At 33.7% G+C, this 22,033-nt stretch overlaps 2 protein-coding genes across 2 annotated transcripts; one reads left to right on the forward strand and one right to left on the reverse strand.

Moving 5' to 3' along the window:
- The first annotated feature begins 4,463 nt into the window (after positions 1-4,463).
- Positions 4,464-13,488, forward strand: LOC120348172 (uncharacterized). Its single transcript, XM_039418296.2, has 4 exons — positions 4,464-5,288; positions 10,079-10,200; positions 10,665-10,989; positions 11,500-13,488. Exons 1-4 carry the CDS (start codon positions 4,628-4,630, stop codon positions 11,934-11,936), a joined length of 1,545 nt encoding a protein of 514 aa, XP_039274230.2. The 5' UTR covers positions 4,464-4,627; the 3' UTR covers positions 11,937-13,488.
- Positions 13,489-14,324: 836 nt separating this feature from the next.
- On the reverse strand, positions 14,325-20,521 carry LOC120347302 (uncharacterized). The gene is made up of 9 exons (XM_039417215.2): positions 20,210-20,521; positions 19,391-19,635; positions 19,112-19,248; positions 18,920-19,034; positions 18,468-18,616; positions 17,493-17,682; positions 16,413-16,599; positions 15,758-15,925; positions 14,325-14,969 (listed from the first exon to the last, which is right to left on the reverse strand). Exons 1-9 carry the CDS (start codon positions 20,361-20,363, stop codon positions 14,590-14,592), a joined length of 1,725 nt encoding a protein of 574 aa, XP_039273149.2. The 5' UTR covers positions 20,364-20,521; the 3' UTR covers positions 14,325-14,589.
- Positions 20,522-22,033: the final 1,512 nt, after the last annotated feature.

Genomic DNA, 22,033 nt, shown 5'->3' on the forward strand with positions numbered 1-22,033 from the left:
CTACGTGAATATTGTGAATAAAATTGAACTCGTTGTATCAATTTTTTGAAGGGCCCATGAAAATACTTATTCATAATTATTTATCAACATGTTCTTATGAAGATGCTCTAAAAACACTAAGTTTGCGTGGCTCTCATTAGTTGATATCGATATTATAACATATTGGTACTGGTTCAAAATATTTGGTCGTCGATGCCACTGAATGCAACGTTTAATAATTTTATGCGCTCTATTCTCGCTTCATCTTATGTTAAGCTTTATTCTATAAAACAAGTTACATGTCTTTATAATCGCAGGGGAAAGACATATTTTGCAAAATTTTGCAAGTGTAAATAGATAGAGTTTTTTGTTTGTATTATTAGGTTAAAAAATTAACTTTTGACCGTTGACAGAGCTCAACTCCGATTTATTTGTATAATTCGATCGAATCGATGTTATTTTCATAGGGCCTTGCAGTGTTGTAAAAAATCGTTTCACATTTGAAATAAGATATCAATCGTGTTCAATCTCATATTTTGTTTAAACACGGTGATGGAAGACTAATTTAAAATTTTGGTTCACGGCTTTGACTAGGGAGAAAGTTTACCGAGAGTTTATTCCGGCTTAATTGACCGCAAACGTTTTCTAATGCCAACATTCCAACATCTTTTCTATTTGAAAATTATTTGTTTTAATTTTAAAAAGCAAACAAAACACAACCATTTGGTGGGTATTTTAACAATTTGAATACAAAAAATGCGTCAATCATTATTATAAATCACTGAAGTTTAGATATGTATTTTTTTTAGAAAAAAGAAGAAATAGCTTGTAAATAAGATGTTTTCGTGCTGTATTTTGTGATATAAATGCCATTTTTTGTGTCAATATCTTTTGAAAATCGGTTTTGTTTCCGCCCCGAGGCCAATAATAATCTTCACTTATTCGCCACAAACTTTACCGGATAATAATTCTTCCAAACCTTTTCTAAGTATCAATGTCAATGAGTTTTCACTTTGACTCAATTTAGTTCCGGAATCAATCAACATTTCGGATCAATCCACGCAATAGGTCGATACATCATTATGTCCGTGGCCGCAGCATTCCTTTGACATACTGTTTTCTCTTTCAACAAAAGGTCCATAATGTTTCTTTCAAAAGTATTTGACGTTCTATTATTAGTGAAATCTAATCAAAAGGCTAAGCGTGCCGACTGTGTTGAACCTTCAAGTATTGTAATAATTTTCCGACTCGGTTCAACATCCTCGTGTCCATGATCACTCATGTATCAACGAGTATGGGCATGAGGTGCGAAAAGTGTTCTCCATCGCGGTCCATGCACGATGGGGAACAACTCATATTTTTATTCGTCTTAATCTCAAACATAATCACAAAATTGGGCGCTTACTTGATTGTTTGTTCAAAGTCTGCAATGGCTACGAACAATTACGCAAGATTTTGCGCACGTGCGTGGCATTTAGTTGAAAGGGGCGACCATTGACAGATTTAAATGTTCTGTTTGTAAACATGACTATCGTCCTGTATTTCTAAACGTAGACGATTTCAATTGAAAATACTTTATGTAAATATAGCATTTTTTTTACGAGAATTTAAAAATTTTGAGGATTTTGAAAGCTAATATTTTGAATATAATAAATTTAAAAACTCTGCCGGTGACCATCGACGACCAAGTTTCTGACCATGTCAAGTAATTCCCATTATATCTATCCCATGAAAATCGATGGATGCGTTACTGCATATTCTATTACATTGGCTAATTATTTTTTTAGACATCGGCCACCAGTTGAAGTAAAGTTGCGTTGGATATAGGGTAACATTTTTGTTTTTAATACAATATTGTAACAATATTTTCCTAGTAATGGGCGCACTGTAGTTTTTCGTAAATGGTCGTGTGGTGATCTGCGCGATCATAAGTGCATGTGAACCAATTTCAATATTTTCGTGAGTTATTCTGCCCACGTAATCCTAATTATATTCGTCAAATCTAATATCATGTAACATTTTCGTGTATGCACAGCTTGTAAGTTGCTGCATTCCCCACATTTTTATATCCACTCGGTCGGTTGGTGTATTGGGCAAATATTTTGCCGATGAGCGCAAATAGATTTATCAGCATTGAGAAGGATAGGGTGTGGTATCCTGGCAATACATTTTCGTAATTTAGTCAAGGGATTATGCCTTGATGTTTCGTCTTTGTTCTTTTACACGCGAAAAGTCAATTTGTATCTCACCCAACTCGTGACAACTCAACTCACGTTTAATCGATTTCGCGGGATCTTTGAGCGATAGCCTTGCAACGGCTTACGTTGACTCTATTGTTGCCTCTATCTTTTTATTGGAATTTTAGTCGTATTTACCCGAATTCTCGAATACTCCACGCCTCTTTTTTGGTATTAAATATAAATATTAGTCCAGACGCGCTAGACAATTCGCTATATTTCGCTGATCTGGGCGATCGGGAACAACTCGATAGTTCGCCGAGACTGATGCACTCGCTTTGCGGCGATAAGAATAACATCAGTTGGGTATTGAATATGTATTATCAATTCCCGAGTTTGCTTTACTAAGAAACCTTATAATTAATAATCTTTATGCTTGTCGGAACAGCAAACAGTACATCAAAGTACAAAATATTCTTATGTTTATTGCCTAATTTCGCTGATCAAATAGTTTCGAAGGTCTTACGTATTGTCCCAGTACATTACAGCATTATTATTGTGGCAACCATAACAACATAACTACAAAATATGTTCGTTGTGGTAATTGCCTTTTAATATACAAATACACCGCAGTGAGTTTGGTTATTCATAAGTGGCCAAACGTTTGACATATTTGGATTTTTTCATATATCAGTCTTATTGTGCATATTTCCCAAACAGTCTTTGTACACGCAATCCCTTTGACGTAAGGTTTTAATTTTTGAACTTCGAAATTGGCAGAACATTACACGACCTAAGTTATGTAATTTGCGACGACAATACGACTAAACTAACACTCTACCACTGAGCCATTCTAGCCACATCGCTTTCAAATAGGTTTGTTTTATGAGCGACAGCCGTCAATAACAAATACGACTAGTTTATCTATATTAAGAAAGACCGTGTTGATACGACGCAAAGTTATCTTTGTCACGCAATCTATGGGATAAAGTTAAACACAGCCAAGTATTGACTTATTCTAGAGTTAGTGTCGAATCCGACTACCACAGCAAACTAAAGACATTGTCTTGGCGATATCGCACGTTTGTTATTGACTCAGGAGGGCCATGCGCCACACCCGACAATGCATATTGTATTTGGGTGATGTAAGTACCAGCTTACGCTCTTAGCTGATCAGAATGCGTTATTATAAGTACAAAAGATATCGCAAATAATATTCGTTAAAAAACGGCCGTGAGTTCACCGCTTCAACAGTTGTTGATGACGTGCGAGAGCAGCGTCGATCATTGTTCGTCCTTTACCCTGATTGGTCTTTGATCGTCGCTTTGAAGAATTGTGAGGATTTTACTAAAAAAGTATATTGCTCTGATAGATTGAAGCAGCGGTTGAATCTTAGTGAGTTGTAGAGAGGCTTTGGGTACGTAAAACTTTGGGACAGGGGTAAAAGTACCCAACGGAAAGAGGACGTTTATCCAATTGTATATGTTCGAGGGGAGACACGAAAGAAGTCCCATTTGACTGTCCCCTGCCACCCATATCTTCGAAATTTTAATAGTCATAAGACTTTAACTAATGTACTTTGTTCATCACGTGCGTGAGTCGCTCATGACAGGATATACTGCCAGTTATAGCTATGCAACTATACCAATTATCGAGACATGTTTATACTGATAATTCAACAAGTTTGAAGTGTCGGAGAAGTTAGAAGAATCTAGTAAACAGTATATCTGATAAAGAACCTGTTTGAAAAAGTGTTACAAAAATCAAATTTCAATATCGATAATAATCGATTCTTTTCAATGAAAATATCATCTCCTTTCAAACTATTTGGAAAAGATGAGCTAGAATCGTGCTTTTCGCGGGCATATTTGCAATTTCGCATGGTTAATCATCTTTTTATGCATCCGTGTGAGATGCGCTCATTATATATATACTGGTTTATTTACGATAAAAAAAATATACATAATTAAATATTTAACTTTCTTATTTGTCCAGAGTAATAATGCAATCTTCGCGAGGTAGTAGCTTGGAGTAGTTATTCGAAGTTTTGTGATTCTGTATATGTTGGCATATTAAAAAATTGTTAAAAGGTATAAATCGAAATATCGAAATATTATTTAGCCTCATTCATTTTCATGCATTAAATGCTAATCATTTCATAAATTAGGATATTTTTTTTTTATTATTGGAGTGTTACCATGATGACGAAATGATACAGTTGTTTACTATTAGAATCACTGGCAGATTGGCATTGATATTTTGTTCAATTTAAAAGAAGTTTGGTTTTATTCTATCTTAACAGTTACATAAAAAATTTAACATGACATTCGATAAAACTGATAACTCCAGCGGTTTGACAAAATATTTTCTCCGCGCTGTTGCAACAGATTACGAAGGAAGGAACGGATTTTACGTCAAAAAAGTTTTCGCGATCGTGAGCGAAACAGAATCAGTTTCTCAATAGAACTAAGATGACAAAAGGATTTCGTCTACTGGAAACGGAAAGTGCAATACTGCTGATGATTCTCACGCTCATAACAAATTTTATGGAAAGTTCTACATATTCAATTCTCCGTAAAGACAACAATGGCTTTCAGAAAATGTTGACTGAAACTATAACTAAGCCTTTAACGATTGAATCCAGTGACATAGCATTATTGCATCGGCTTTTGGCGCTAAAATCTCGCTCAAGTACTGAGAGTGATAACAAATCGTTTTTAAGAAATCGTTTTTCGTATTTTAAGCCGAGAAGGAAGATAGGAAAGCGTATTCCATTTCAAAAATTGAATGAATTTTCGAGTCAGAACAACGATACACAAAACTTTTCTTTATCAAACTCTGGTCACAATGAGCCTCAATATATTTCTAAATATGACGATACTTCGACAAACAATAATCGACGTCGCATCCGACGCAGTACGAGTGGAAGATCTTCTATTTATGATCAAATTTTCAACTCGGAATCTTCATCAGAATCAGGAAATCATCTGCGCAACCTTGACAGCAAATCAACAGATGAATTATTCGAAAGACAAGAAGCAGTTTTCAAGATGTATCACAAGGAAAGCAGCTCATACCTCAAGATTTTGTCAGATGGGTCGATCATTGGAGAATCGAAAGAGGATGAATTTTGTAAGTATTTTTATACTCATTTTTACTCTTTCTTTTTTATCTGTAATGGACAGAAAAATAGAGTAATAATAAAAATTTTGGAAAGGGTAAAATAAGGGAAATGATGTTTCGATATTCATGAACAAGTTGGCCTGAATTTATGAAATCAACAGAGCACTCAAACAAATAAAACTAAATTATTAGTTATTCAAGCATAAAAATATACAGGCGTATATGAGGTTTGAACTATTATTAATACAGTGTAATAATTCCTACGTGACTGAAATTCCTTGCCTGATTATTATGTTCGTGGGACACTTTTATCCGAATTTCAATGAATTAAAAAAATTACACAACTAAGGCTTCTCTTTGGTTTCATAGCTATGGAACAAATACCGGTAGCGCCACAAAATGGCGTGGTTGAATCGGTCTAATAATAATGTGGGTCAAAGAATGTGTGCTCACACTAAATAGAGTTAAATATGAATAAGACGGACACATATTGTTGACATTTGAACTTAGAATATATATAGTTCCAATGCAAACGGAAAACGTGTACACGCGCGATAATTTTAGCATTGCAAAACATGCACCTGGTGATGACGTCAATATCCACACAAAATAATGAAAACAAAATACTTCGAGCAACAAACACATCAAGCAAGCGATTCCTTATAACGAAATTCAAGCAAATTAAATGGTATTCTTGTTAAAATAATTTTATGTCAACGCGTTAGTAAACTGCAAATAGTTGATTAAATATATCATTTCCAATATATGATTCATCTATATTCAAAGTGCTATTAGGCGGAGCATTTTTAATCGTAGATGATTTTAAATATTTTAATCTTGAAAATGATTTTCGCGCTTGTTTTACAAAGTTCGAATATGTTATCTAATGTAGTAAGTGATACATAGTCAATTCATGCTCGATAGCTAATAATTGTTGACATGATTGATACTAAGAATTCCAAAGCAGATTCAAGAAGCCACTGCAGGTGAACACATAACAAAGTAATTCTAGCAGACAAAAGGGAGGGTAAAAACCTTGGGAAAGAAAAGCCACAGTCGGCTGTCTCATCAGTGACACCTGTCGCGGCAATGCAAAAATAATTTCGTGGAACAAGTAAAATAATTCAAGTAAATAACTCCATTCCATGCCATAACTGAATTTGTCTTCATTACTTCATTATGGTAAACTTATTTTTAAATACAAACTCTAAATATTTTGCAGATTTATACCCAATAATGGTTCCATACGTTTAAATGTCATAAATAAACAATATCTTCTGGGCGACGCAAAATTTTAATGTGCTGGCCATTGAAATCTGCACAAGAAATATTCAGTAGATTGATGGAACAAGGAATCCCAAACTGTTTTATATATTCAAAAATAAATTAAATACTTGTTAGACAACAACTCGCGGGATAAATGTGAAAATTGAATATTTTAAAGTTTCAACAAAAATTTGTACTGTAGGCCAAGGGCTAAAAAGTACATGCAGAGGAAGCACAAAATTGCTATTTCACAGAATATTACCAAATTGTCTGCAAAATAATGACTTCTCGTCTACATGAGATCTGAGATAGCATCGCAATCTAGCACCAACTTAAAGGTCACAGTCGCAAAAATGCATAAAATATTTTAATATTGCTTCGTAGACGCGTATCATCACGCTATAGCACTTCGTTATATAAAGCAATTGCAGACACTAAAATAAAAAATAAAAAAATCATTTTGCGATTTACATTCACATAGCTAAAAAATCGAAAATCAACAAAGGTTTGAAACTTATTATGTTTCAAATATAGTGTGCATGAACTATAAATAACTTTTTTTATAGTTATAACGTGACTATTTCATTGTCTAAATTTGCGACGTGCATATAACGAAAGCCGTAAAGTATTCAGATGGAATTGTGATAACAACATATGAATACTATACGTTTTTATTTCTGGCACATAGCATTATGAATACAGATATTACAGACGTCATTTTCTTTCGTTAGCACTTTTCGTGGGAATTACATCATTTTGAAGTGCAAATTATGCGTATCTACTTCATCAGACGTCGCTCAAAAAGTTACCAAGAAACTATCGGAAAATTCTTTTTGTAGAATTGTCGTTTTCGATTCTCTCTAAGCAAAGCAAGAATGATTCATAAATCAGTTACGCGATAGATTATTATCTATTAAATGTATGGTATTAAATTGACCACGCAATCCCGTATGCTTTTTACACGTGAATTTTCTCACATCAAACTCGAACTCGAACAATTCGAACAAACATAACAACTCATAGTAAAAAGTCAATATACTCATACCTCTGAGTGCGTCAGGAGTATTTTGAATGATCTCTCATAGAACTCGGATTTTAGTATGTAAGTTCCTTTTCAGGTGTATAAGATTTCTTACATATAACATTTGAATATTGTGTGTTCGATTATGACGTCTCAATTTTTTTTTATCGCTTTGGGAAAATCGATTTTTTCAAATAAAAACATGATGTGTTCAGTCGATAGCACTCGGGTATTATCACGTTTCCTCTTAATGTCACGGACTCCCGGCCCTCCGACTTCGTACGACGATTTACAAAATTGATTTCGAGTGTCATAGACTGAGAGAGTCGCTTTGTTCAGTTATTGTATTATGAAGCATATTAATATCAACGTTTCATAGGTCATAAGAAGACTTCATCAGACTCTATTCAAATGAAGTGGTCGTTACTAACGTCATGACACAAAAGAGTCTTTAATATAATCATTATATATGTTAACGATAACACCTGTCCACTCTTCATTAGCTAAAATATGTAAAGCATCAATTGTAGTTTACCAAAACAGTTGACTTTACCTCATCATCTTGTTAACAAATTGATTTCTTTGATCAACATCATTCTTTAAGCCCCTAACTTATAGGTCAAGTAGAATTGGGTGAAAATGGAATTAGAAAATGACCACAAATTGCATTCCCGAATGGTTTTAGAAATAAGTCTCAAATAGTCAGACAGAATTTGTATAAAAATCTTACTTAATTTCTTTGCCACTTTTGATACCCATCATTTAAGAATACAATATAAACTTATTTTCTCTACCCAAATACTAAAAATAGTGATTTGTGACTGGTATTTCTATGGTTTCTGAGTTTAGATGTTGATTTTTAACAGTTTTACATCATTTACCTCCATATTATCTGATCAATAACATGCAAGTTAGCTTTCAATTTTCTAAACCAATGAAAAGGTAGTTAACCTATCACCTTCATATATATTCTATGTAATATATACTACACGATATAAATTTCAATTGTTATGCAAATTTTTTTCCTTGTGATAAAAATGTTAATCTTTAATATTATCAAACTTTTACTCCAGTCACAAAACACCAACGACAAAAATATGTCAAATAATCTATTTTAAACATCAAAGTAAAGCATTGTGGATATTATATCCTGATTCGAAATCAAGATGGCAGGTAAAAACGTCATATCGTATTTCAGCACAACACTAATGATGCAATAGCCGATGTATAATATTTGTTTTCCTTCTGGTATGGCCGAAATGAAATATTATTGACGTCATATTCTATTGCCATTAGGCTATTCAGCACACAAGTCTGACATTTATCTGTATCATAGTTACTAAACATCCACAAATTAGTAAAAGTAACCAAATAAGAAAAGTATCTCCCATCCATGTATTTGCAAAAGTGATTTGTATCAGGCTATACAAATATTTTTTGGATGTAATTTGGTTAAATATGGTTTTTTGTACCATATTTATATTTAGATAATCAAGCTGTACGATTATCTATTTCACTTGACTATGAAGTTATCAACTGCACTTGCAATCCTAAAATATTTGTTTGCAATCATGTAGATAGTTTCTAATTTTTTGCTACGAAATTGTTTTAAAATTAGGGAAACATTTAAAAAAAAACTCAAAATTTCATAGTTGTATACCAAAGTAGGCATTTTCATCTCCTTTGCATCTATCGTCAAATTGCTTCATCTTGTACGATTTTCGAATATCGAATTTACTATATTCTGAAATGGCCATCACAAAAACTTGATAAACGTACGTCATGAGTACGATGTCTGTGAATGTCAGTGAATTAGAATTAGCGATTGATAATATTTAGGAAATGTGTTCATTGTTCCATGATCATACTAAATTGCGCATAGAGAAAATCTGCTTGATATTATTATATGAAACACAGCAATTGTGGAAGTACTATTTCGGCATAATAATTTTGTGGATATAGATTAAAGAAAATTATATTTTCTGTGCCACTCATTCAGATTATCGATACAATGTTGATATGTTAAAATACTCTGAGCAACCAAACATATGGACAAAACATGGCTAAAATAGAATGTTCAATAATGGCGCCATATTTATTTTTCTTTCAAAATCATCTGAATCAATTATCGATAGCTATCCTAATCGATTGATCGTCGGAAATTATACCCCTGTTAACGATCCCGCCATTATTTTGTTGGTTGTTCACAAACACTTATGAGCGTAACTACCTACTCATCAGTCTCTTTGAAGTTGGCAAAACCGTTGAAAATCAGAAGTGTTAACCCGATATGATTGCTGCCATTAATTCAAGTTAATATGTGTTTCCCGATAACTCGTTATATGGCACGTAAATTGCATCTAAAATTTGTCTGTGAATTATTGTATAAAATTTTTCGAAATTCTTTTGGCACATTTCATATCACCAAAATACAGACATACGATTTATTCTCACGATAATACCAAGTCAAAAAAAAAACTGAATTTTATTTATATTTATAACTTATTTACAGACAAAATGAAAATCAACGCTGTTGATTACGATACAGAGAAGGAAAAAGCAAAAGTTCAAATTTATGGTCTGGCTAGCGGATATTACATCGCCATGAACAAAAGTGGGAAATTATACACCACGGTTAGTCACACCTAAATACTCCTTCTCAATTTGTAAACGTCATTACGACGAATAATTCATTTGCTTACAAAAGTTATTTCATTCCACTTTTGATGATTATAATATTACAAAACTTTTACAATGATAAAGTTTGGTCGCTTGTTAAACATAATGAAATGAACCTATCAAGTTTTTTTCTAAAATTGTTGTTGTATATATTGGTGTTCTTGTCGTTGTTGGTGTTGTTATCAGCACAATAGCTTCTCTGCAATAGTTGAATCAATTTCTTTCAAAGTTTCAAATCGTAAGCAAAAAAATTTGAAACAACTAGCTGTAGGTGGTAGTGACTACTAGAAGGATTTTATACAGTTTTAAAAAAAAATTTCCGAAGTGCTTCTGACCGATTGAAATATTAATCTGAATTTTTATGTTGTGGTACTGTTATTCAGAAATGTTGTTATTGCATGATTTTGATTTTATTTCAGAAAAATATCTTGAATGAAGACACTGTATTTCTGCATTATTACAACCCCCTTTCTCACGACGCATATTTATCAGATAAGCACAGTCGCTTTATCACCATGAGGGCTGCTACACAAGGAAGAACGACACCCGCACGGGCCAAAAACATTATCGACTCCTCAAAGACCCCACCGAAGCGTGCTTATTTTCTAGTCTCAAATGCTAGCGCGAAAAAGGAGGCTCTGCCAAAAACTTCATCATTTAGTGTCAGCACAACACCTCAAAAACAACTCATAACACCTTTTGAAGCGGTTACCACTGCCAGTACAATGCCAACGACACAAACAGGTTCGTTAGAACGTTTCGATTTTTAATTTATGCTTCTGCTCATAATATGATAATATCACATAGGATAGTATCCCCTTCTTTTCACAACAGAAAGGAAAATCGAAAATAAATTTTTACATATTTACAAAACATGTATTTATATTCTAGATTTGGGATAATTATATATAGTTCAATTAGTTCATGCAATTCAAATTGCCTGTATTGACAAAAGAAGTCCTGAATGACGTAAGTCATAAAGCAAACATCTGGAATATTTTGAACCCACATAAAGTCAATCATACATTTCTCCAGAGATGTTGTTCAATCAAATTTTTTAAAATAAAGTGACACTGAGACGACTTGCAGAATTATAATCATTTTCAAAATATCATATTTAGTATAGGTAATTAATGGTGCAATAGCCTGTTACTATGATATCTAATCAAAGTCTATCTCCTTCCTAATTATTATTTTATTATATACAGTGAAAACAAAACATTGTCATTAATCATTTTTCTATTTACATTTCAGTAACTACTGTTAAAATAGAAGAAACTTCAATTCAAACAACGGAGAAACTTTTCGATTCAACGACAATTACTCCACCAACTGTATCTACTACAAGTGTATCAAAACCTAAGACTAAGCGACCGCGAAAATCTCGGCGTCGCAAGGAAGGAAAAAGGGGTAGAAAACGAAAATCTAAAAACAGAAAACGTAATCGAAAAGAAAAGAAAAGAAAAAACAAGAAGTCTAAAAAAGGCAAAAACCGCGGGAGAAATAAAGCTAAGACCAGATCTGCGAGATCACTGGTCGACTCAAGTACATTCTCTAATCATATTTCTTCGGATATATTTCACATTCTAACCTTACTTGAGCAAGATGCTGATTTCAATAACTTGAATGATATTATTGAAAGCCTTTCGCATGCGTCAATTTTAGATTTTATTGACAGTGAAGTTACGTGACCAAGACTTTAAAAAATGGAAATGAAACTTATCGGAATTTCTATACTGAAGATGACACTAGAGAGAGCGAACATAGTAGTTCAAATCTGTTTTGTTCAACAACCCCAACAATCATAAAACATTTTATGTTTAAACTGCTAAAACAAATTCTTTGCACCTTATGATTGATCGTAATTTTCAGAGTTTCATTCCTCAAATACCGTAATGTTGTTCCTTCTTCCATGAAATCTCAACAATTTGAATCAGTATAATCGTGTTGATTTGATTTGCGAGCTTTTCTCATATTTTACTCATATTCCTCTGCTATGCTTTACCTATTAGTTTGTAAGAAGACTATTGGCATGGATTGCATATTGTGATACAATCTTCAAAAAAAATAATGTATGTAACAATGCCTTTTTTATTACAAATTTAACAAAAACGATTGGCTTGGATTTAACTAATGTATATACAAATATGTAATGCAAAGTATTCACTGTTGTTCTTCACATATTTGATGTATTGTATTTATTATTTCTTATTATTTTATGTGTTTGAAGTTGAATATTATTTCATCATTTTTCCTATCTAACTATAGTGTGAACAACCTTATCTGTTTATATTGCATCATCGGATACGATTGCTTTTAGTTTAGTTATGTCAAAAGGTAAATTTACCTTTACAACCATCAAGTACCAGCGTATTTGTCCATTGCACTAATCGACGAAGACCCAAATGTTACGTATAATGTCTGATGGGGTCAACTTTCTGATTCACGCTCAAAGTATAGCTGAAATTAAATCAAAATCATTTTTAAATATGTAAATTCTCCTCAGTGTTCTTATTGATACACCATCACTTATTCTTCAATGACTGATACAATACGATTTAAAATATGATATGAAAATTGAAGGATTGATTAAGGTTTAGTATTTGTGATACTGTCCCCCAAATATTTATTTGAAACTCTGGGATAGGATCAACAGTTGTAACAATTTTAATCAATACTGAATTGAATAACAATTACTATTTTGACAGCGTTTTGAAACTTTTTTTGCCATAGTATCAATTTCCATAAACGTTTCAAAAAAAAATTGAATGCCAAAAGCCTGGCCCAAAGCCGATTTTATTAACCTTGTCTGGGTTATATTTCTTCTAAATATAAACCTTTGTTTATTTTTTGATATTCCTTTGGTTTTGATTATGAAACTACTGAAAAGATGAGACTAAATTCTGTACATGCAAATTTTGTTTTGTTATATTTGACAAAAATCTAAATATAGCTTAATCTAAATTGACTGATAACATTTATTGGACAAGTATCTGATGGCCAAGTTTCGAATGATTTGAATTATTCAAAAATTCCGTGGACCATGTGCGTCACACCAAGAGGATTTTCTGCTAATGAAATGTTGATAAACTTTTCCAATAAAATTTGCTGTGGTTGTATAAAAATGTAACTTTTGATCTAACAATGCTGCTACGACCAGGTGCATCATATCACTCGAGTCAATTTTGTTGTTTCAATAGGGCTGCTGTCATATTGTGGTATTTTGGTCCGATATATACGTTCTCAAAATTGCTATTCATATTATTAAAACATAAAATGAATTTAAAGTGTTAAATATAATGTTATACATGATACATCGATATTTGAAGCTTTATTTATTTAGCGGGGAAATGTTACGTCTACAAAGTAAAGTTTCTTTATTCGTAATTGAAATCGTAAGATATTCGAGAAATTCTAAGTAATAGGCAATTGACTATAATGTGTGTGTAGTCTAGATGAGGAATGTGTGTAAAGAGTAGTGAGCAGGGATGGGCATTTCGAATCGAATATTTAAATTGAATCGAATATTATTATTCGAATCGGTTCTAACGAAAATTTCGAATCGCCGACATCTTGTTTTCTTTTTGTGCGTCAATGTTTCTAGGTGGATCGTTTGACTGTGAGCTCTAGTCCGTTTACTGTCAGTGTACCTACCGAACAAATAAATTAAGCTGTATGGAATTCACTACGGTAGTACGTCAATCTGTATTTACTGACGCGCAATCCCACACTTCAATTCTTTTTTGAGTGTTCGTGACCTTGCTTTGTTCAAATTTACTTTCAAAAATATGATTGGAAATGTCTTCGAAATTATACTAAACACATTAGACTTCGAGTAAATGTTCGGAGTGGGCAACCAGTTCAGCGTAGGTAAATTTACCTATTATCGCCAGGTATGCAATGACTCGAATACGGAAAACATGCCCCATATCGTAAAGTCGAGAACACTTGCATTAGACTTTCACTTTACCCCGTTCCTTATGTCATGAAAGAACGGCTTCATTTAAAAACATTCATTACAAATATCATATAAAAGCAATCAATTTGCTAAAACAAATCAAATACGATTATTCAATTTTTGAAACCATACCTTTTGTCAATTGTGGTTTTTATTTTGAGCGCCTTATCTTTAGGTTAAAATAAATCAATGCTTTTGTAATAATTTGTAACTATGTTATGTTTGTTTGTAATTATTTATTTATAGTCTTTATTAAATTTCGGTTTTAAAGCAGGTCAAATGTCAGTAAATATTTAACAGTGCATCAGTGAGGGATTTGGGAATGGAGCAAAATAACAAAAAATAATGCTGTAGAAAAAAAGACATATTTCACTGAAACATTGTATTTAGTCCCCATTGCTTTGTGCGCTATGTCTCCTACGATTTCCCCTCCCTGTGGATTCTGGACGAACAATTTCCAATGATGAACTTGAAAATTCAGTTGAATTAGAACGTTTTCTCGAGGGTTTTGTCTTGTATTTCGCATTGGTATTTCTACTATTCGATCTTTTTGGTTTATCAATTGAAGAATGGCGACGGCGTCGTCCGTTAGATAAATTTTCGTTCGTAGTAGATTTTACTTCGTCTCGTTCAGCTTCAGAGTTGCTGTTTTCTATAACTCGATCAAAGTCAAAATTTAAAGAATCACGTTTGTCTTCTCGCCTATTTGATGCAGATTTTTTATCTTTATCATTTTGAGGAAATATTTCTGGATCGTTTGAAGATTCTAAAAATGTAGATTTTGACATTATTTATACTGATAGACAAAAATAGGCTTTCACTCGAAACAAGGATATGTACAACCATCCCTAGCTAGGTATAGAGTCACTTTTTTGAGAAAGACTGAAATCGTTCGGGTTCGGCATTGCCCATCCAATTCTTTCAACCCAGGGTGACGTGAAGCTGTGGGCATGGAATTTGTACTAAAGATTTTTAACTGCGATACCATTGTAGCTAAGTCCTGCTTGCCCACTGAACGCCCACTCTACAATAGGGAAGACATTTTATGTCGCCTACATATTCCCAGAACCAAAAATCAATAGTTGCAGGGCTGGGGAGTTGGAGTCGTAGCCTAGATCCATGGAGCTGTGACATTTCGAAGGAGCTGGAGCTAAGCTTACCATGTTGAATCAATCTGGGGCCCGGATCCGGAGTTACCAGAAATTTTCGGGACTCCAGCTGCGAACAATCATAAAATTTTGATTCATAGTATTCATTCATAATCTCAAGTTTAATTTATATATTTAAAATCTTAATTTTGAAATTTGAAACCCTCATATCAAAGCTTTGAGTCCCGCTTTCACGAAACTGCATTTTGAGCAGATATTTCATGGTAGTGGTCACCCTGAAAACCTCAATGGGTATGAAGCCGGAGCCTAGCTCCGACGTAAAAAATGAAGATCCGGAGCTGAAGCCACATTTAGGTTATACTGTGGCTCTGGAGCTGGAGCCGGAAGCACAGCTCCCCAGCCCTGGGGCCCTGGGGTTGAAAACACATAAAAGCCAATAACTTACTCATCATGAAAGCAAACCCTTGCTGAATTTCCTTTTTCGTTTTTTGACGATTTGATTTTTTGCGAGCTACTCTTCTTCTCCAGAACATAAGTGCAGCAACGATAAGTATAATAACACATACTCCAGCTACGACTCCAACCGCTATTGGAACCACTAAATCATCATTTCCTATGTAATGTAAAACTCAGTTAGTTACATGTGTATCATGTACATATGGGTCATATTCGTCTAATAAAGAATTTAGCCAAAGCGCTTCAAGCAAGTTTTTATCAAAATCACGCCATCGAACACAAATGCTAACATCACAATTAATACCCAAAGCAAATGTTTACAGTTTTAGCTCTAAAAACGATGTTCGAATTGATCAAGGAAACGATATTTAACAAACAATCCATGTTGCACCATCTTTGTTTATGAGGTAGTGATATAAAATTGAAGACACTTAACCATGAGTAATTTATAGAGTATTCGTTATATTTCTGAGCACATTTTATATTTCCAAAAATTTAGGAAACTTGCTCACAGTACCGAAACTAATAATATAATAAAATAATTTTCTATTTCAATTAATATTTTTTTTTGATTAAATGCAGAAAATGGCTGATAAATTAATGAGAATGACAGAATAAATTTTGTTTAGAAATTTATATTTTACCTCCTGAACTTTTGTCTTTGCCAAGAATATCTTCGATTCCATCAGAATTATCGAGAAGATAAACTGAATCTTTGGGAAATATTGGACCAATGGATAAAATGTATTTTACTTCGTTCTTTGTATCGTTGCTATGGATACTTGCTTCTCGGCGACTTTTTCCACCGTATATATATCCAAAGCAATCTTTCTGTATTATGTAAAAGTTGGAAGTTCATTCTTATTTGAAATGAGAACACGAGCATTAATGAAATATAAAGTTGCCATGGTAACAAGAGCCAACGCGGATTACTGTATGGAAACTTTGAGAAGTATTTGTGAAATTCAGTAATGTAATTTTTAAAATGGTGACATGGCTTTATATAATCCGAATAAATGTAATATGTAAAAATTCCAATCATAATCATAAGTCATACTGTTTAAACTAATCTCATAAACTTGACAATGATAATCGCATAATCGTTATGGAAACAATGTTTTAAATTGTTAGTACGTCAGTCAATAGCTTATTTTATCACAAACCAAAAGTACACATTCGACAAACAAAATTAAGAATGATAAAAAAATGCATTTTAGTGTGAAGGGAAACACGATAAACCAGTGAGGATTATCGAGCAGCGTTACCTATGAGGGGGTGAGTATAACATTAAATCATACTGGAGAAAAATCACAAACTTAAAATACTAACAAAAGCTGGACTTCGAGACACATTTAACGACCCGATAGCCTGGTGTCACGCTAGTCTAGTTTATGGAAGAAAACGACTCCAGAGTCCAGACACGTGTATAAGGTTAAATGATACATAGTTCAACAGGGAAGCGTGATCAACGTACACACATTGAAGTCTGTTTATCTTTATCTAAATTGTTCGAAAAGCAATTGACAAACTTTGCATTGTCGTTGCGTCATATGCTTTTATCTACAGTGGTCGTCATGGGTCTCTCTGGCGCCACCCGGGTCGTCCGCAAAATATGCTCAAATTAGAAAGATTTACAGTTTACTGTCACCACGTCAATCCTTTATAAGAGAGAGACACGAAATAATAGAGTTCATCAAGGTTTAATAACACGTCATTTTACTAACCCTACTATTTATTTTGTTGCAAACGTGCCGGTCTTCAAGATTACGTTCGTCACATAAGCTAACGTCACAAAACAAATAGATACGTTGTGAAGTTGTATTCACCCATTTGAACATTTGATATTTCCATCTAGATATCCACCCAACACCATTACTTTCCAGAGCGACTGTAGAATCGGACTTGCTGGCGCATCTGTCAAAAGTACAGTTTGAGGTGTAAAAACCCACTTTTCCCTTTTTGGAGCAAAAATAATTTGCCTGTCATAAGGGCAAGCAGGAATTATCTATTAAACTCATTGATAAGTTATTTTGTTGAATTTTGAATGATAAAAATAGCATTTTACTGGAATTATTATATTGTCATTGCGGCAATAAATAACAACTTATGACTGCGTCCATTTCACATGCCTTCTGTTCTGCCAATGGTTGCGCTTAGCAACCTAATGTTGTAAAATGACATTGAGCCAGTGTTACGACATGAATCAATCCAATTGTGAACGTGCCTTTTGACTGGCGTATTTTGTTTTCTCGCATTGAAAGTGTGACGTGTTTTTGTTTGTACTCTAACCTCTGTTTTCTTGGATACGAATTGTATTATTCCATGTTGGAGAGAGTTTTTAAAAGCAGTGGTCCAATGCAGTGGTACAGAACTTGGTTTAATATAGAAATGACGAAAATACCTCCGATTTAGAAGAGCCTATGCCCAATACATATATATTATAACATTTACAAATAAAATAGGCATTGTGCATTGTGTTAGTGCCTGAAATATATAACATTTGACACCATGGCCCACGCGTCCTAACCACCAGCCCATATTATCCACAAAACTAGGATTTAAGTTTAAAATATCCCACGCTACCGGCCTTAAATCAGCTGTTTTTTATTCATTCTTACTTCTGGGGGATCACGATCACTGCAGACGGGAATTCAAATATTCGTTATCGGTATATTGTTTAATATCAAGCAAATACTTGCCCGTCGGTTACGAAATAGTGAGCCATTCTTCTATCATCGAATGTAGGAAAATAGCTTGCGAAACAATTGTTTGAAACAACGTGATACTGAGAGGCAATTTCTTCATTTGAAGATTCGAAATCGATAGACACGAAGACAAAATGGCCGACCTATACATGTTATTTAAAGTTATAAAAAGTGAATCGACTTTAACAGATGTAAACACAGAGATACTATCATAATTTCCAATCATTTAGAATTCAAATTAGTCCATTCTGAAGCTGTACAATACATTGAATCAGATATGAATTATACGTAAACTTGTTGAAATTGTGTCATATTACAATATATCAATAAATGGAATATCACGTTCAATTGAGCACGTATAACCCGTTATATTTAACAACTATTACCATATGAACATAATGTAAATTTGTATTAGATTCAATATGCGAAAACAAAAACCGACTGACCGATATCTCAGGCATAACTTGATCTATTGTTGATTCACGCGAATACGATTTATCACGATGAAGTTTCATCTTCAATTTTCCCTTCACGTCATCCTTTAGCGAAATTGATAAATCACTAAAAACAAGTCACATTCAATTTGAAAGAAATTTGCTAGAAGCACTCATTTAGAACTCTATTTCTTTCATCTTTACCTGGATGAAGTCGGTAATATTACTATATGATCATTATCCTGATAAACACATGTGAAGTTGAGAAGGCTTCTTATCAATCCAGCTCCAATATCAAGTAAAACCACCTCATTTCTGTATTCGGTTTGATACTTTTTACGCTAAATATAAAAATGAATAATTCGTAAAATATGTGTAAGTCAGCAATAATTTCGACGTAAATAGGCTACAGTTTGCTTATATTGCTTTATTTTGTAATCAATCGCTCGTTTTATTCCATTTTTATTATCAAGTATTACTGACCTTGACTTGAGAGCCACATGATTTTTGTTGCAGCGGTACTGTTATCCGGTAGCTGTCGCTGCTAAGCGATTTAGCTTGGCAAAGTTTACTTGCATCTGCTCTGAAAAATATTTTACTTGGCGACAAAATTTGACCTTTTTTCGATCGTACTTTCTCAATTGGAATTGTGATATCAATGGTTCTGGAATTGCATTCAGCTTTCAAAATTGTAACTGTACCCGATATTTGGTGAGACGAATTTTGCCCTAAAAATAAAAGGCATGAAAAACCTAATAACAACCATTGCCACCATATTCTTGTTAAAAATAACATCGGCTTTATCTATATATCGCCAACTTTTAAAATTCGTGCTTTGGGACATGTAGTTGAAGTGACATCCGTATATCTAACCCATTCAGCAAAGAAAAGTAACAAGCTCTATTGATGTAATAAAGGAGACCAAGAAAATCTACATATTTACTCCTATAACTACTATATTTGTACATCAATTTCGATTAGGTTATACTGTGACAGAAAAAGAGCATACTTTAGTATATATAAATTCTGGGTCAGGCTATGTTTTTTGTGGTAAATTTGAGCTATGTCAGATGATGCTATTGTACAAATCAGTCTAGGAACCATTTATTATGTGTTTTTATAACGTTCATACCCAACGGTATATTTCCGAAGACAGTCATTCAACTTACTATATGATAAAAATATTATGCTCGACAAGACTATGCGCTATTTTATATAAACTCATAGTTCTCGTAACAATTAATTCAATGTATATAACGTGGACTGTGATCCTTTATAATCGTATTTTAGTGTTTCACTTACCTGCTGGAAATCGTCCTCCATGCCCGCTATGTATATTCTTATTAGATGCCTCTCCAACTACTTCGCCGCTGCATCGTGACAATTCAACTCTTATCCACAAAATCATTATAAACAGAACAATCTCTGACATTTTTTTGTTAGGATATAAATTCATATTTACAGTCTAAACGCATCTGTTTCAAGTGAAGCTTCGGATAGCTATAGGTCTTCAGTTTCTGTTTCCTGAGTCAACAAAAATATGTTGTTTGTTAGTCACATAAACACTATACATACACATGATCTGATCATAGTAATTGTTCACTAAAAGTTCAAACACCGGTGAGTAACAACAGTATGCTCGTTTGAAATTTACCAGACATTGCCTGGGGGTATGTACTGAATATCAACTACTAATTCTATGTGCCATCTGAGAATATAATATTCGCTATGTGTCGCTGTGGATTCAGTAGAATATGCTGCTGTGCCGCCATGCAATGTATTACCCTCACTAAATCACAAGTATAATATTGGAAGCCAAATGTATCTTTGGACACGAAACAGGCCTATGGATCATTTTGTCACATTTAATTTTTCTTGTTGTTGTTGTGAAAAATCGCTTTTCTCGCTGCTTCTATGGAACTCGTTTTTCACTTTAAGTTTTCTCAAAATCAAAAAATGCGCACTGTGGCATGGTTCCGTGGCCGCGCTCAGCGATCTCGCCGCCAGACTACCGATCCTGCAAGAGATTTGATGCTGCTTCGTTTTGGCCTCCGTGTCCATATATTTGAGCATTGATGTCTTGTTATCAACAGGTATTACATAGAAAGTCTTCTTGAACACGAACTGCACCTATGGATCGTCATGTTATTATGTTGCTGTTGTTATTATTGTCGCTTGTCGCTTTCTCCTCTTTTCATTGAACCAATTACTTTGTAATTTTCAGTGGTTAGATATTGTATTTTTCGCTATTACTTTTATTTACTTTCAAGGCTATTACTTTTATTTATTTGATAAATTCCTGGGAGTTCAATGTGATTCGTTTTTTAAGTGCCATGACGTCATCAAAATTTGCGCACCTTGTGACGGTTTCGCGTTAGTCGTGCAGACTGCGGTACCGGTAGTGTACTGTGTTCTGGCTTTCGTGGCCATATATTTGAGCATCGCCCTCTAGTTTGTGATTGTAATAATTTACATTCTTTACAATTTATATTCTTTAATGTTAACATATAGTAGTGTGCTTTAACTGGAAAACGATTTGTCTCACAATAATTTAATGTTTGCAAAACTAAATTAACATTGATGGTGGACTGAGATATACAACGCCAAAAGCCTGAATTAAAAAAAAACATATAGACAGGGACTAATATGTAACATAGATTGTAACTTAACACGCACATTTCGCAAACTCTCATATACCCTCTAGCGATTTCTTCAATATTGGAGTATTTTACATTTGAAATATTTTTCAACAGTTACAAAAAAGTTTCGGCAACAAGCCCAAACATCCCAATGAAACTATCAACAATTAGAACAATAGAGAGATGCTCAAAGCCCAAACGGATTAGTACGAGTACGCATTCTTCCATAGCAGACTACCGGAAGACCGGAAACGCCACAAGGTGCCCAATTTTTAATTTTGGTGACGTCATCGCACACAAAAAAACGAACCTCATACAGCCCACAGAAATCTTTGGAATAAATAAAAGTAATAGCCCCCCAGCGAACCATACAATCTTTAACCACTGGAAACTTCACAGCAATTGGTCGTGTATAGTTAATGGGAGAGAAAAAATACTAACAACAACAAGATCAACAACAACATAATAACAAAACGATTCATAGGTA

Source organism: Styela clava, chromosome 11 (assembly GCF_964204865.1).
Source record: "Styela clava chromosome 11, kaStyClav1.hap1.2, whole genome shotgun sequence".
Lineage (NCBI taxonomy): Eukaryota > Metazoa > Chordata > Ascidiacea > Stolidobranchia > Styelidae > Styela > Styela clava.

Coding starts and splice junctions, on each gene's coding strand:
- LOC120348172 (XM_039418296.2), top strand. CDS start 4,628: ATGACAAAAGGATTTCGTCTACTGGAAACGGAAAGTGCAATACTGCTG. Junction 10,201..10,664: donor GTGGGAAATTATACACCACG/GTTAGTCACACC, acceptor ATTTTATTTCAG/AAAAATATCTTGAATGAAGA. Junction 10,990..11,499: donor AATGCCAACGACACAAACAG/GTTCGTTAGAAC, acceptor TTTACATTTCAG/TAACTACTGTTAAAATAGAA.
- LOC120347302 (XM_039417215.2), bottom strand. CDS start 20,363: ATGAATTTATATCCTAACAAAAAAATGTCAGAGATTGTTCTGTTTATA. Junction 19,636..20,209: donor TGGAGGACGATTTCCAGCAG/GTAAGTGAAACA, acceptor TTTTATTTTTAG/GGCAAAATTCGTCTCACCAA. Junction 16,600..17,492: donor GCAACAAAATAAATAGTAGG/GTTAGTAAAATG, acceptor TACATAATACAG/AAAGATTGCTTTGGATATAT.